Source organism: Grampus griseus (genome assembly GCF_964374135.1).
Source record: "Grampus griseus genome assembly, chromosome: 15".
NCBI classification, from domain to species: Eukaryota; Metazoa; Chordata; class Mammalia; order Artiodactyla; family Delphinidae; genus Grampus; species Grampus griseus.
Window position 1 is genome coordinate 1,896,116 of NC_139009.1, and position 15,933 is coordinate 1,912,048.

Sequence of the window (15,933 nt, forward strand, 5' to 3'; positions counted from 1 at the left end):
CTCTGAGGAGGGGACACTCAGCCCAGAGGAGCTGAGTGCTGCAGGTCACGGGGCGGCCCCTCTGGGTCAAGTCGGGACCTGTGTCCCCACAGGGCGAAACCGGGGAGTCAGGCCTGGAAGGGTCTGGCGGGTACGTTACACCAGCCCCTTCACTGCCTTATTTACAGCCACGCAAAGTACCACATTCCAGAGACCCTGCCATCAGCACAACGAGAAATGTCTCACCTCCTTTTCAGGAATGGAGACCTGATCTACAGAAACAGGTGACTTTCCAGTGACCCTACGGCCACCTCGGGGAAGGTGAGCACAAGAGACCCACCGTGCACTAGCTGACCCTGCTTGCGGCGATGCAGACGTGGGAGCCGTCTACCCCATGCCCCGCCGCTCCAGAACAGGAGAGGCTGAGGGGCCCTGAGGACAGGAGCCCCACGCCTCTGCCTGTCAGCGCAGCCACGACTCCAGGGCACTGGGACTGTGTGGCGTTCCTGGACACTCCCTTCTGGCCAGCAGTAGCCGATGGTCAGAGCATCTGGGAGCCCCTCTCCTGGAACTGCTCTCAGCACAAATAACAAGCCTAAAGGAAAGCAAGCAAGTGAACACAGAACACCGACTGCCTCATGTCTGACCACAGGGTCCTTCACCTCCACGGATCCACCAGACTTAAATTTCCAAAACTCATATTCCCTACCTAATAATGAAACTTTGACACCACCGAGGATACTTAAGAGAACGTGCACGACAACCCCACATGCTGAGGAGGATGCCGAGACTGGACCCGCACACACGGCTGGCACGACCCCTCTGGAGCAGAGCACAGTCGTTTCCACCAAACTAAACACTGCGCCGCACGGCCCAGCGGCTGCCCCCAGGTACCTGGCCAGGAGAGTGGAGACCCAGGTGCGCAGGGTACTGTTCAGAGGCTCTCTACACACAACAGCCCGAAGCCGGGGACCCAGATGCTCCACAGGGGAACACTTACACGAACTGTGTCCACCCCACCCGGAGTCCTACTCAGAGTAAGAAGGAAGGAGGCACGATGAGCAAAAGCCGCCATCAGATGCACATGGCGTGACTCCACGTGCAGAATGCTCTCCCGGTGACGGCGCACCGGGTGGCGCGGGCTCGCAGTGGCCAGGGATGAAGGGCGGGGCGTGGGGGGGCGGCGGTGGCCGCAACAAGGCGGCCCGAGAGATCCTGGTTCTGTGCCCCAACCGTGGTGGTGACTACACAGACTGACACGCGTGATGACATGCAGGGAACTCAGCGCACACACAGGCGGGGGTGCGGAACACATGAACCTGCGTGGGGCTGTGGGCTGCCTCGATGGCAGTGGTGCATGGTCCCTGCTGGGGGAGACGGGCGGCCACGCAGGGTCTCTCTGAGCTGTTGCTACAACCGCACCTGCAGCCACAGGTGAAAAGGTCAAAGACACAGAGCGATGCAATGGATGACAAAAAAGACTTCAAGCACTTTGAACAAGAGCAGCAAATCGGGAGTAACGGCATTCCGAGGAGACTCCGAGGAGGACGGGTCTAAACACCGACACTCGTCGCCTAGCATGCTCCCTTCACAGGTGAGAGTGCAGGCGCACTACATCCACCTCCCAATGACGCCCATGGGCGGGCACGGCCTGCTCCCCCACGACGGCAGCTCTGATGGAGCATTTGGGTCCAGGTGGGGAGCGGGGAGCGGGGAGCGGACGACGGCCCCTCCCTTAGCCCCTCGTTCCCTCATCCCCTCGTCCACAGGGGCAGGTCCCTTCCCGGCGCTCACCCCTCTCTGCACTCGCCAAAGGCACGTACGCCGCCTGTATATGCCGGCTTCGCCCGAAATGACTGCGGGTCTGCACTGTCTCACTCACCCATTCCCCAGTGCCAAGGTAGCTCCTGGAACAGACACACGTGCATGCACACATGCACACACGTATGTGCACACACTCTCGCACTCACACACACACGTGCAAATGTTTGCTGGGGAAGCAGGGCTGCCACCTGAGACGTGGGCTCCGAACAGCTGTGTGGTTTGCAGCGCAGGGGGGGCAAACAAGGGGGCAGGACAACCCCTTCTGTGCAGATGGCCGACCTCCTGGGAAAAAGCAACAAGCCCGACCTGGCACCTGCTAACCACCTCCACACACAGACCGACAGACGGAGGCCCCCCAGGGCCCTGGCCACGCAGGCCCCCAGCTCTGCTCCCCCCGCCCTCCCCTCCTCCAAACGCAGCTGACCGTGGGGACCAGTATAAGCCCCAGCTCCAAACGTCACCTCCTCAGAGACTCCGTCATCAATTCCTCTAGTAAAAATTAGGGACTCTCTCCTCGGGGGGCCCACGGCACACAGTTCAGAACGACTCCAGCGTGGTCCCCACCTGCCCTGGGTCTCGGTTAGATGTTTACACCACCGCCTCCCCGAGAGATCGTGACTCCTCGAGGCCAGGTCCCCTGACCCGTCACCCTGGGCCCCTGGAGCCTGGCAGGCGTGTGCAGCAGGTGCTTAATAAATACCTGCTGGATTAAATTTGTTTAATCGGTAGGGGTGACTAAGAAGTGACTACACGGAGGCTCTTTCTCATGTACCTGCACACACACGCACATGCACGCACAAGCACACGCACGCACACGTACGCACACGTGGGAGTGTGACCGTATTAAGCAAAACAATTACTGTTGTAACCGTCAACACCCATAACAAGGGTACGTTCCCACGGTCCCTTCTAGAAAGCACGGCCCCCTGAGTTTGCCAAGGCTTCGGCAACTCGACACGTGAGCCATGAGCGTCGTGAGGAGTATCTGTGCGTTACTGCAGGGGGCACAGCAATCCGGCCATCGCAGCACGCGGGCAGCCAGGGGCCTGGGAGCCCTGAGGGATGCTGGTGGCGTCCCTCCGTCCTGAGACTGCACAGGACACTTGGGGAAATAAATGCAGGATGAAGCCTCAGAGGGCTGTGGGCACAGCACGGCCTGCACACGGGGCGTCCACACTTGGTCCACAGAAGAAGACATCATAAGCCTTCAACCCAAGGTAACAAATAAGTTAATTTATGCACAGGATTGCTGAGTGAAGGTGTATCTATGAGGTTAAAAGCAATGCAGTGCTTAAGTGCTGGACGGCACCTGACTGCCATCCTCCCGGCAGGTACCCAGCAAGACTGACTTTAGAAGAAAAGGATCTGGACGCAGCTTTTCTCAGTACGTGTGCAGCAGGGTGTCCGTAGATTTCTCTCATCTGGGAAACAACTGGCACTAAAGAGAGAGCGGAAGCAAGCAATTTATGCAGAGGCCTCTGTGGTGGGGGCCTGCCTCCAAGCCTGCCTGGGCACGCAGGGGTGGAACCTACCAGGCAGTGCTGCCGTGGGCCACAGGGCCCAGGTGACAGAGCAACTCCAGGGCATGTGCAGGGCTCGCTGCATCCTCCGGGGACTCGTGGCCGCCGGGCTCCAGCTCCGCTGGCATCCTCCACACCGCGGCACACGTCACGACTTTGCCATCTGCAGCTGAGGGACAAGGGAGACGTGAGCAGAGCGTGGCCGCCTGCCCTGCGGACGGCGCCCACACACGCAGCCCCGGGCCCGCACCCCTGCCCTCGAAACGCCGACCAGGCGGGCGGCTCCAGACCCTGCTCCCCTGCCCTGTTCCAACACATCATCCTGCTTTAGAAGAAAATTTAATTTCCTCAAAATCGATTTCCTCCTGTTCTTCCTCAACAGCTCTTCAAAAAAGCGAGTGAAATGAAGGTGGGGCGCAGCTAAAGATATAATCACCACGGGTGCAGCTGGGGTCTAAGAGAGGCATTAAATGGATTTTCCCTGAAAGCTCTGTGAGAGCACCTTGCACAGGGGCTGAGAGCCCTGCACACACTGCATTCACACGTACGTGCTAAATGGTGTCAGTGGTGGCGCAGGCCCCCGTCCACTGAGGGGATGAGTGCGGGCCGGATGCCACAGGCTAAGCCCTGGTGGAGAGCAGTCCGGCGCCCGATGGTGACGCACAGCCACTTAGTGGACAGGGGCACTGAGCACAGACAAGACACGCGGGTCACCTCTTTTCAGGAACCTGTCTGGCTCTAGGTCTCTGCCCTCTAAACAACTTTTCTTTTTTTAAAAAAAAACAATTTTTCAGTAAGACACAAAATAAGACGAAAAGACAAAACAAAAAGAAACAGATTTAACATTATGTGGTTAAAAACCGAATCATAAATTCCTAAATGTAAACCCTTTCAAAATTTGCTTTCCATTTAGTTCTAAATGGCATATGTGATAAACACCTTCCCCTTTAAAAAATGGTCTTTAATAAATGATAATAAAACAATGAACAGGCTTCAGCATTAAATCGTCAATTGGTAACATGTGAAGAATATGAAAGAATTGTAGAAAAAGAAAGAATACCCCAAGAAATAAGAAAACAAAGGACCTTAGAGTACATTTAAAAACGGCCCACTTATTAGATACATGGTCCTCCAATCTAAACACCAACTAATGAAGCAAGACATACAGCAGTGAAGACAACAGGCAAAATGCCTGGCCCCCCAGGTACTATTATCATAATACCGTTATTACCCATGATCAAATCGTCAGTAGAAGGATCAGGGTTTCAACCAAGGCTTTCTGATCCCAATCTCAGTGCTCAGTCCACATACTTCATTGGGTCTGAGAGAGTATGGAATTGCAGCTTAAAGGAAAAAGAATCATGTATATTACGTATAAATTTAATGTTAACACATCCACCTTTAACCATGAAAAAGTAGTTCACGACAGCTTCTGCCTACAAGAGAAATTGATTTCTTTGCTGAGATTTTCAGTTCCACAGTCTTGCTGTAGAGCCCATGGGATTGGCAGTGGAACTCCTGAAACAGGAGAACTAACTAAAGAGAGAGTTGGCCACTTTAATAAGCTGAAAAGAATAAGCAAATGCCCGAAACATTCACCCAGCAGAGGCACAGATTATACTAATCTCCCTAAATGACAGAAAAAGAAATTTCTAATCTGAAAAGTGATGGGACTGATAACATGAGAACGAACTGTGGCTGCAGTGCACAACATGACAGAAGATGACACAGCAAAAATAGCTACTGTGCAGGAAGCAACTAGTGTGCGGGAAGCAACTAGTGTGCGGGAAACTAGTGCGCGGGAGGAGCAACTAGTGGCGGATTTGCCACTGAACGGCTCCTTCTTCTGAGAATTCTGTGCATGTGTCAGGAAAGTAACTCCTCCTGTAGCTGCCTGCTCACCCAGCAAACATAACTGCCAGGGGGTGAACAGTTAAATACTTTCCTCTTGAGAAGAGGAATGAGATGAGAATGCTTTGTGCTACCACCTGTAGCTAACGTTACACCAGAGGTCCCAACTACTTCGGTATGGCAAGGAAAAAAATAAAGATATGAGAACATGAAAAGAACAAAAATACTGGGGCTTCCCTGGTGGCGCAGTGGTTGAGAATCCGCCTGCCAATGCAGGGGACACAGGTTCGAGCCCTGGTCTGGGAAGATCCCACATGCCGCAGAGCAACTGGGCCCATGAGCCACAATTACTGAGCCTGCGCGTCTGGAGCCTGTGCTCCACAACAAGAGAGGCCGCGATAGTGAGAGGCCCGTGCACCGCGATGAGGAGTGGCCCCTGCTTGCCACAACTGGAGAAAGCCCTCGCACAGAAACGAAGACACAACACAGCCATAAATAAATAAATAAAGCAAACTGTCAACAAGCAAAAATAAATAAATAAACACTATTAAAAAAATAAAAATAAAAATACTGTTACTTGCTAATGATTATATGTATAGAAAACTTAAGAGAATTTACACTTATAGACATTAGAAATAAAACAGGGAATTTAGCAAAATTGCTAGACACAAGGGTGATATATAAAATTCGATTGGTATCTATAGATTAACAACAAAAATTTTAAAGACAAAATTTGAAAAACTATTAACAATAGAATTAAAAAATGAAATATCCAATAATATCTCAAACTAAAGAGGTGCCAAATGAAGACTACTGCTGAGAGAAGGCAAAGGCCTCAGTAAACGGAGGGGCATACCATGTTCACGGATGGGAAGCTTCACCACTGTACAGAGCCCCTGAACCCCAAAGCTCTAGATGGCCTCAGTAAACGGAGGGGCATACCATGTTCACGGATGGGAAGCTTCACCACTGTACAGAGCCCCTGAACCCCAAAGCTCTAGATGGCTTTTTTTTTTCCTTTTTTTGGTAGAAATCAACAACCTGATTCTGAAGTCCTAAAACTTACATGGAAACGTGAACCGCCCAGATGGCCAAGACAGTCATGCAGAAGAACAAAACTGGATGGTTTACAACCTGATATTAATTTACTGCTGAGACACAGATAGATCAATAGCCCAGAGAAAGAAAATGGAATCCAGAAAGAGACCTTACACAGATGGTCACCTGATTTACAACCAAACGCCATTTACTGGAGTGGACAAAGGATGGTCTTTTCAATACATGATGCTGGATCAATTCTATCAATATATCCACATGAAAAAAACGAGCTGCATTCTACCTCACAACACACCCAAAAACTACCTCCAGACAGACTGAAGTTCAAAATGAGAAAGACAAAATCATACAGATCTTTTCTAGACGATATAGTAGAATATCCTCATAACTCTTCAATAAGCAAAGATTTCTTAATCAGGGCAGAAAAGCCACTAATCACAAAGGAAAAGACCGATAACAGACTACGTTATAATTAGGGACTTCTATTCACCAAAAGACATTGGACTTCATCAAAATCAAAAACTGCTGCTCTTGGAAAGACACTGCTTTAAAAATGAAGAAAAACTTGGAGAAAATATTCAGAATACATATGTCTGTATCCAGATAAAGGGCTTGTATCCAGAATATATAAAGAACTCCTACAACTTAATGATAAGACAAATAACCCAGTTTTTAAAAGTGGGCAGAAGATTGAATCAGACATTTCACAAAAGAAAACATATGAACGGTCAACAAGCACCAGAAAAGATGCTCAACATCAACAGTAACTGGAGAAATGCAAAACAAAACCAAAATGAGATACACTACATACCTGCCAGAACGGCTAAAATTTAATGTAAAAATGATCACCACCACCAAGTATTGGCAAAGATGTGGAGCAACCAGATCCCTCAGAGGACTGTTGGAAAGAGCGTAAAATAGTTCAAACACTTTGGCGGTTGGACACCCACACACCAGGTGACCAGCAATTCCACTCTCAAGAGAGGCTGTCACAACGCGTGGCCTGTTGGCAACGGGCTTTGTGGCCGCTCTCTGATTCCAGCACTTAAACCTGGCCCCAAAGCAACAATGGCCTGGTGATGGTATGTATGTAACTGCCAGAAGCCAGGGGCCAGCAATTAGCCTAATGACCAACAGGCCAGGTTACCAGCCAAGGAAGGCCAACTGGCCGATAGACAACAGGAGACGGTGCTGCAAGGAGCGAAACAGATGGCCCTCCGACCCAGCCCTGGCTGCCCGCACACGCAGGCAGGAGTCCACACAACTGTAGAAGGAAACAAGAGTGAGCAAACAGGAGGTTGAGGGGCATAACCCCACTGAAAGTCGTGCTCCTTGACCCAGGCCTGGTCTGAGCCAGTTTCAGACACGGGACCCCCTGTCAGAAATAAGGCCAGATGCCCAGCAGTCAGAACCCCGCAGCACCAGGGCAGGTGTGTACTGAGACGATTCCCCAAGTCTTCACCCAGGGACCTCGCGCTGCTTACTTGGTGATCACACACCAGGCACAGGGCCACACCCTGGCAGTTCAAGGTCCACTGAACCCAAAGCATCCCATGTCCCCATTAGACTGGGGACATTTGGGGGCCAGGCAATAAATGGACAAAGACAGGTCACAGCAGACCCAATGGGCCTGAAGACCCACCCAGACATATGTCATTTCCATGGGCCTGACATGGCAGTGGGTAGAACACCCACTGCCCTGAGGCCTGTGCGGTCAGGGGGTGGAAGCCTCAGAAAGTGCCCTCCCACCCCATCAAAGGGCGGCAGAGACATGCGCCGACTTTAAGGACCAGGGCGTGGAGCGCCAGGACCCTGTTTAATCCGCCTCTGGCCTCTGCAGAAAGCCCGTGGGCCCTGGCGGGCAAGCGCAGACGGCCATCAGCCCAGCGACGGGGGAGCCCTACCTGCTCACAGCTTCCCTCGGCCTCAGGGACAGGACCTGTGGACACTGCCCCCGAACGTTCTCTCCTGCCCCAGAGAACAAAGAGGCCTGGGAAGCACCTGCGCCTCTGTGAGGAGGAACCTGGGTGTGTTTCGCCAGAGCTACGCTGGTGCCCTGCTCGCTCCACCCTCTACGCCTGGGAACGCTGGGCCCGCCCAGCCACAACGGGACGCGGGGTAAGGGCCAGAGGGCTCTCAGCAAGGTTGGGCTGGGATGCACGTTTGGGGGCCCTGCTGGTGTGGAAGATGGTAGCAGAAATGGTAGAGCATCGGCTTCACGGAGGGACCCCAGGCTTCCAGCGAGTCACATGCCTTTTGAAAAACTGCTCCAACCGTGTTTCTGGGCCCTGATGGATGGACCGCAGGGCACCAACTGACCGAGCATCACTCCTGCAAGAGCTTAGTCGTACCCACCAGGGCACAGAGCCAGGCAGGTCCAGAGGGCACAGGCCACAGAACACACGTCCCCCACCAGCGCCCGCCTGTGCCGATGGCCAATTGGCTGCAGGGGGAGAAAGAGCCTGAGTGGGCTTACAAAAGGGTGGGCTTGGGCAGGCATAGCCCACTATGGGCAGTGGCTACAAAGCAGCTGCACTCAGGGCGACTGGGAAAACGATGGCGGGGCGGGGGGGGCAACACACAGAGCTGCGAGAGCCGTCCTGCCCCTCCTCTCTGTGTGCACCCAAGGCCAGAGGCCAACCGGTCTGAAGCCCAGAAGAGAAGGACTAGAAGACTCGGAGGCATAGAGCCGAGTCCGACACAGACGCTGCCCACGAGGATGCAAAACACGATCAAACGGTTAAGTAATACAAGGTCAAGATCGGCAAGAGCTTTGAGAGATCCAGGTGAGGTGCTAAAGGAAGGAGACGCCTTCCCTGAGTGGGGAGGACCAAAGGAAAGGGTGCTGGGAACAGGAGCTACTTGACCTCAGCCTCAAGGAGGGTTTGGGCACATGGAAATGGACACAGAGGCGTCCTGAAGCAGGATTAAGGGCCCAGGGACCTCGGAGGATGGAGAATGGCCAATGGTTCTACTTAGGATACGGTAAAGGTGAATTAAAGCTGGGAGAAATGAGGTTTGAAGCCCTCTGAGGACCAGACCAGGAAGGGCCTTGAGGACGGATGAGAAGTGTGGAGGATCTGCTCCAGACACCGGGCGGAGGCTGGCGGTTCTGAATCGGGACCCAAGCGCCTGGCAGAAAGTAGGAATTCAATCAGTGCAAGGTACAAGGTGAGTTCGAAGCCCCTCACTGGAAACTGTACACGCTAGAAGTTATCCTGAGGAAGACCAGAAAGTTACCGAGTTCAGTGCCCATGGGAGGTGCCTGCCAACGTCACCTACCCTAGAAATGGGCAAACCTTCAAAACACACTGCACCAGAGTGTGTGCTTTTGGTCTTAGAAATACGGTAGGCATTATCAGAAACTCTCCAAATGCTCAGAGGCAGATGAAATGGAAGGTAAACAGTACTAAATGAGAAACGCTGGAGGTATACCCATCGAGACATGCAAATTGGCTCTGAAACTCTAAGGATTTCCATATCTACATGAATCTCAACAGCATTCAGCACACATCCACCAGCTATCAAAGAAACTAAGGTGGTTTTAAGAAGGAAAACCCTATCTTTAGAAGGAAAATGCTGTAATAACCACTGAGGCATTCTTCTTTTATCTGTTTTCAAAGCTATCCTGAAGTTAGGACCTGCAATGTAACTGCCCGAACTACTGCTCCAGTGCCCAGGAGCCCCCAGAGGGCAGGGCCTGGCGCCAAACGAGCCCAGCCTTCACACAGCAGATTCAGACCACAGGACATCCGAGGGAAGGGAACTCCGCACCATGCCTCTGCATACTACAGATGAGGAAACCGAGGCCTCCAGAACCTAACTGCCCTCCCCTGGCTCACACGGTTCATAAGCACCAGAGTCAGAAATAAGATGCAGCCTCCTGTGTCCAGAACAGCCCACCGCTCTGAAAGGGAAAATGCAAGCCGTGCCCTAAAGGCCAATTTGATGCTAGTCTATCTTTTACAGGTAACACACGAGCTAAAGGCACTTAGCGAGATAAAAAGATAATCGGGCAAACAAGTGGAAAAGGCGTACTCGAGGCTGCAAGTGTGCCCACGCAGGGTGCGGACTGCTGCAGGGATGTCGAGTCCAGGGCTTAGGGGGCTCAGAGGAGATGACAGTCTCTGTAAGCCTCAGCAACCGCGCCGGTCGGCTCGGCGAAAGGGCCAGCGGTGCCTGGCTGGGGACACAGTCTGACCCCAGCTGGAGGGCAGGGGCTGCCACAGGTGCTGCAGCTCAGAACCCCAGGCTGTCTTTAGAGACTTCAGCCGGCTCTGGTCTGACACAGGCTGAGCAGGGTGAATGAGGCAGAATCCGCTCCACTAAGCAACAAGCAACCGCCCGGCCCGACCAGGCATAACTCGGCCTGCCCGCCAGTGAGCCCGCCTATAACCACCTCAGCCTTCTAGGTGCTTGAGAAGAGCGTCCTGCGTGAACTACTCCGCCCGGCGCGGGAAGGAGCCTGCAGTGAGGCACAAAGGAGAGAGAGGTGCCTCACCCCAGCGCTAGTGCAGGAGCCCCTGTACCGGAGATGCCATCGCAGGGACAGGATGGGGTGGGGGGCTGGCCGTGAGCTCCACAGACGGGTGGGCCCAGGAAGGAAGCACGCTAGCCTGGGGGCTCTGGCCTCGGAGAAAAGAGAGAGGAGATCTGGGCGGGTCCTCAAGAGCCCCCGACCTGTGTGACCAGCAGACTCGGGTCTGGGTGGAGCCTGCCCTGAGTCCCCACAGTGAAGAGTCACAGCCTCTCACTCGGTTCCTGAGACAGTTCACAGACCAGGGCCCCTGCTTTTAGGGAAACCCAGGTCCCCCTGGGGAAAGACCCGATAGCACTGCCACGAGAATACACTGTACGTTTTCCTCAAAGCCTTCCCCCAAAGAAGCCAGGCGCTTTCCAGGACAGCTGGGCCACAAGGAGAGGGCCCCGTGAGAGCTGACGGAGCCCCCAGGCTCAGCACACCCCCCGTCTAGCCGTCAGACCTACGGGGTGGCGGCCAAGGCCCCCCCGCGAAGGGCCAGCGGTGCCAGCGGGCCCAGCTCCTGAAGGTGTACTGGAGAAGGCAGGGGGAAGGACCTCCACACAGCACCCACCCCAGGGGCAGCGGAGCCAGTGGTGAGACGTCCCCACCCATCAAAACAGGAGCCAGAGGCAGCATCGCACACGGGCGTCGAGAGCCCAGATGGCCCTGACCTTGGGAAAGAGCTGGCACACTGAGCGTGCTCCCGTCCACACCAAACCCACAGGGCACCTGCGAGGAGGCAGCAGGTTCCAGGACGGTGGCAGTGGATCGTCACAAAGCTCATCGGGCAGGTGACGCCAACTGCAGCCACGGTTCCGGTGTGCTGCCGTCACGGAGGCAAGACAACGCAGCCTCAGCTTCAGACTCGGGTATCGATGGAGGGTTTCTGCTCACAAGGCAGCTTGGAAGGGCCACCAGCAGCCAGGCCCCAGCGCCAGCAGAGACAACGGCTCCCAGCTCCGGCACGGCCACACCTGCTCTCGGGTCCTGAACCCACCGGAACCTCCTCCGGGGTGTGCACGCCCTGCCCGCCGGCCCAGTCGGGCCCGCCACCTGTTTCTGCACGGCCCACGAGCTGAGCATGGGTTTGCATTTTAAAAGGGACAAAAAGGGAGACAGGAAGAGCCTGAGAAAGGGTCCGCACGGCCCACGAAGCTGGAAGGGTTACTACCGTGCCCCCATCTCAGCTCCGTAGGCGCCGGTCACAGCCCGCTCTGCGACAAACACACAGCCCCTCGGGCACCCTCCTGTCGGCCTGCCCAGTCGGGGGTCTGGGGGCACTGCAGGAGGAAGGCTTCTGCAAGGGGTCCCGTGAGTGGCACGGTGCCAGGGTGTCCAGAGAGCTCGACCCCGAGTGGGCCAGAACCCTCGTCCCCCTGGGGCCCTGCAGTCTCCGCCTGGCAATGACCTTTCCACGGCCTCCCAGCCCAGAGCCCCGAGCCCAGAGCCCCGGCGGCCCACCCAGCTCCGGAAGGCCTCACACCCAGGCCAGCCTTCTGGTTCCTCCCTCAGGCCCCTGTGTGGCCCCTGCACCAGCCAGGACGGAACCACGTGAGCACAAAGGCGCAGGTTCCCACTCACGGCCCTCGTCCCAGAGCTCCAGCACAGCCCTGCCCTCCCGGCTCTGCTGGGACCACCCGCCCCATTACTCCTGAGACCGCCAGAGACATTCACAGCCGTGGCCCCAGTGCTGTCCAGACTCCCCCAGTCTCTGTAGCAGGCCCTGCGGGCAGCGCTGGGGCCACCGCCACCAGCCTCCTCCGAGTGACCACAGGAACGCGCCCAGGCCACCTGCCTCTCGCCCTGCAGCCCCTGCCCACAGACCGCGCACCGGCGCCCGGCAGAGAACAGGTCGGCCAGGCCCCCCCTCCCTGACTACTGATCTTGCGGCTCGGCCAGGCTGCTCCCGCAGAGGCCTCTCCCTGCCCACCTCTAAGGGGGCGCCGGCTCTCCCTCCAGCGGGCCAGCTTCAGACCACAGAGTCTGCCTGTCTCGGAAACTCAACTTGTACAGACTCGGCTCCTTCCAGGGACTGCGCGCCCCAAAGCTGTGGCGGTGTGCCTGGGCCAGCGCCCTAAGAACTGCCGGCACAGGGGGTCCTTGGGTTTAACCTTGACCCCCCGACTGCAAACGCTCTGCCGTCAGAGCCTACGGAGGGTCGCGGCTGCGGCACAGGCTCCCGGCAGGGGTGCGTTCTGATGGGCTGGGGACAGGGCCAGCTGGCTACGTGATGCCGTTGCCCAGGGAACGGCCACTGAAGCGTGTGCCCCTCCACAGGCGCGGGAGCCCAGCTGGTGCCCATTACCGCGCTCGGGGTGGTGGGCCGGAGCCAGCTCCAGAAGCCGGATCCTCCCCACCAACAAGCAGGCTGATCTGGTGGCCTGGCTACTGAGCACAGCAGCCCTCACCCGCCCAGTAAAGTGCGGAGCAGAGAGAAGGAGCCATCTCGGGGACGCGCTCTTAGGAAACAACCCCTGCCGACTAGCAGTGAGAACGAAGGATAATGTTTTTTCCTTTTTCTTATTGTAAATGTTCCCCTTTTCTCTCTTTATTCTACTTAAAATGGCTCAAAATGCAGGAAGTGCAGCGGGGGATTCTGAAACACGAAAGTAAAAGACTCAATTTAAAACACGTCTGCCTGATCATCAGTCTTCTTTAAATGAACTGGCCACTATTTGGAAATTCTGGACCTTTCCACGAAACACACACACACACAAAAGCTGCTTGGGGGGCTTGACAACACCTTACACATTCACAGCACTTTCCACGGGACAATCTCCAAGCGCTCACGTCTTTACAAATCCCGCAGGCGGCTGAAGTTGGTCTAACGGTGCCATTTTCATTTGCTGGAAAGCTCCTGAAAGGGAGGGCTGGGAAGCGGGCGGGTGGCGGGTGTGTACGCGGTGGACCCCCGATAACGATCCCTCCTGGCACCCGACCGGCACCCCACAGCCCAGCTGCTGGACGAGGGGTAACGCGACAGGGAAACAAACGGCTGGAGCTGACAGACCCCAGTCCGCCGACACGGTCCCGGGCAACGGGTCTGCACGCCCCCACATCAGCCCTCGCTCTCCCTCCGCCTCGCCGCCCCGTGCCTGAGGGTGGGTCATCCGCCACAGCTCCTTCCTGCCTGGCCTGCCCCCCCCCCCCGTCCTCCACCGCATCCTCCACCCAGTCCCCCTCCCCCTCCCCTCCTCCCCCTCCCCCTCTCCCTCCTCCTCCTGGGTTTCCCAGCTTCCCCTTCCCCCGCTCCTCCGCGTGTGGCATCTTCAGTCAGTGCTGCACGTGGGAACCTGGTTCCTTCCCTGCAGCATCCTTCATGGCTGGGGGAGCCACCACGAGTGGTGAGTAAAAGCGATGCCTGTCACCTCTGGGCGGGAGCTCTGTCCCCTGTACTGCAGGTGACACTCAGGTGGTGGCCTCCCTCGGCCTCGGCAGCAGGATGAGACAGGAGCAGGGCCCAGCCAACCTGCAGGGACATTCAGCGGAGCACAGGCGGCAGGAGAGGGGGCGGGGGGTGCAGCGGGGCTGGAGGGCAGGAGCCCCTGCAATTCAGCCATGGAGGGACCAAGGAGCTGTGAAGGCCGTGGAAAAATACCCAGCAACCCAGCACTGCTTCCAGAAGGAAAGTTCAAATAAGAACAAAAGAGTATGTACAGATTTTCAATACAGCTTTGTTTATAAGAGAAAAACATTGAAAACATAACCAAAGGAGAATTGGTTACATACAAGAGACACTTCATACCACCACTGAAAATGACCGAGAGGTGCACCCGCTCTCAGCTCTCTCGCCCTTGAACCCAGAGCCCTGGCGCCAGAAAGCCAAGCAGCCACGTCGAGAGGCCACACAGACGTTGCAGCCACTGCTCAGTGTTCCCGGCCAAGGGCCAGTGTCAGCCGCTGCACATGGGAGCAGATGGGCCTCGCGAGGACCCCAGCTGCATCCCTCCAGAAGCTCCGGGCGAACCTCGAGGGCACGTCATGACTGCTGTCACCAGGCACACCTGCGTGTGACCCTGAAAACGCCTCACCTGACACAGTTTCCACTCATCTCCACGGCAGAGCTGGGCCTCAGAAAAGCCCCAGGACAGGCGCACAGGAGGAGGGTGGTCCAGGAGGCCTTCCTGCCGGGGGTGTCCTGGGAACGTGGGAACACCGGGTGAGAGTCTGGAGCTCAGGTCTGGAGCTGCCGTGGCTGTCAAGCTTCCAGGCGTGTCCTCTGAGGGGTCGTGTACTTTCACCTCACGGAGTGGAAAGCCCGTTCGTCAGCGCACAGAAAAGGCAGCGTGCTCTGGAGGGCAGGGGTGCCCTGCATCGCCTCGCGGCCCCCAGGGCCCCTCGCAGGGCACAGGCACCACGTCCGCGTGCCCAGCAACCCCACGGCGGGTCACCCATCTCACATGCAGAGAGGAAACCAAAGTCCAGAGAGGAGTAGCCAGCCCAGGACACGGCCGAGGACACGGCAGCAGGGAGGAGCAGACGGACCGGAGGCCTGAGTCCAGAGCAAAGCTGCCGACACCAGGCACTGGGCCTGCTGAAGAGACACAGAGCTGCTTCCACGAAATGAAGCTCCACGTGGGCGGGGTGTCTAGGTAACGCCTGTCCTCCCAACACGAGAGACTTGACCGGCGCGTGGCACGCGCTCGACAGTACTTGCTGGGTGCACGGACCGAGGGATGGACGGGTGGACATGTGCTCTGGTGCCCGTCCAGCATGCGATCCACCCACCCATTCACTGTGTGCCCAGCATCAGCCAGGTTCTCTGGTTTCCTAAGAGGAAAAGAAGACCAGGAAGGCCCCTCCCGCAGGGACCAGCTCCAGTCCGTCTCCTGCTCATGCCGGCTGTATCCACCTGCCCCAGCCTCGACGCTCCACGACATTAGCTGCACCCTCAGGGCCACTCCTGAGGCTGTTAGTGTCCTTTTCCCCAGGAGTGGTTCCTGTGAAATGCTGGACACACAGTCTGTGAGGTTTAAGGACAGGACCTCGCTGGCTCCTAGAAGACCAGCAGCGATCCCACGCAGGCTTTCTAAAGCACCGGGGCTGTCCCCCCACCACCTGCAATGTGGGTTAGAGAGAGGATCTTGGGAGGTGAGTCTGGACAGGGAGGGGCCAGTGCTAGCGAAAAGGGAGTCCGCAGGAGAAGCGGGCCACGCGTGACCCGCTTCCCTCGCTGGAAAC

General features: G+C 56.3%; 1 protein-coding gene across 2 annotated transcripts in view; it reads right to left on the reverse strand.

The window, feature by feature from the left end:
- EIPR1 (EARP complex and GARP complex interacting protein 1) overlaps window positions 1-15,933 on the reverse strand; it is an 88,461-nt gene that overhangs the window by 32,429 nt on the left and 40,099 nt on the right. For both annotated transcript variants that reach the window (XM_082671779.1, XM_082671778.1), the window contains one exon: window positions 3,336-3,492. In XM_082671779.1, coding sequence (XP_082527905.1) covers window positions 3,336-3,492 — 157 coding nt within the window. The remainder of the gene's footprint in view (window positions 1-3,335; window positions 3,493-15,933) is intronic.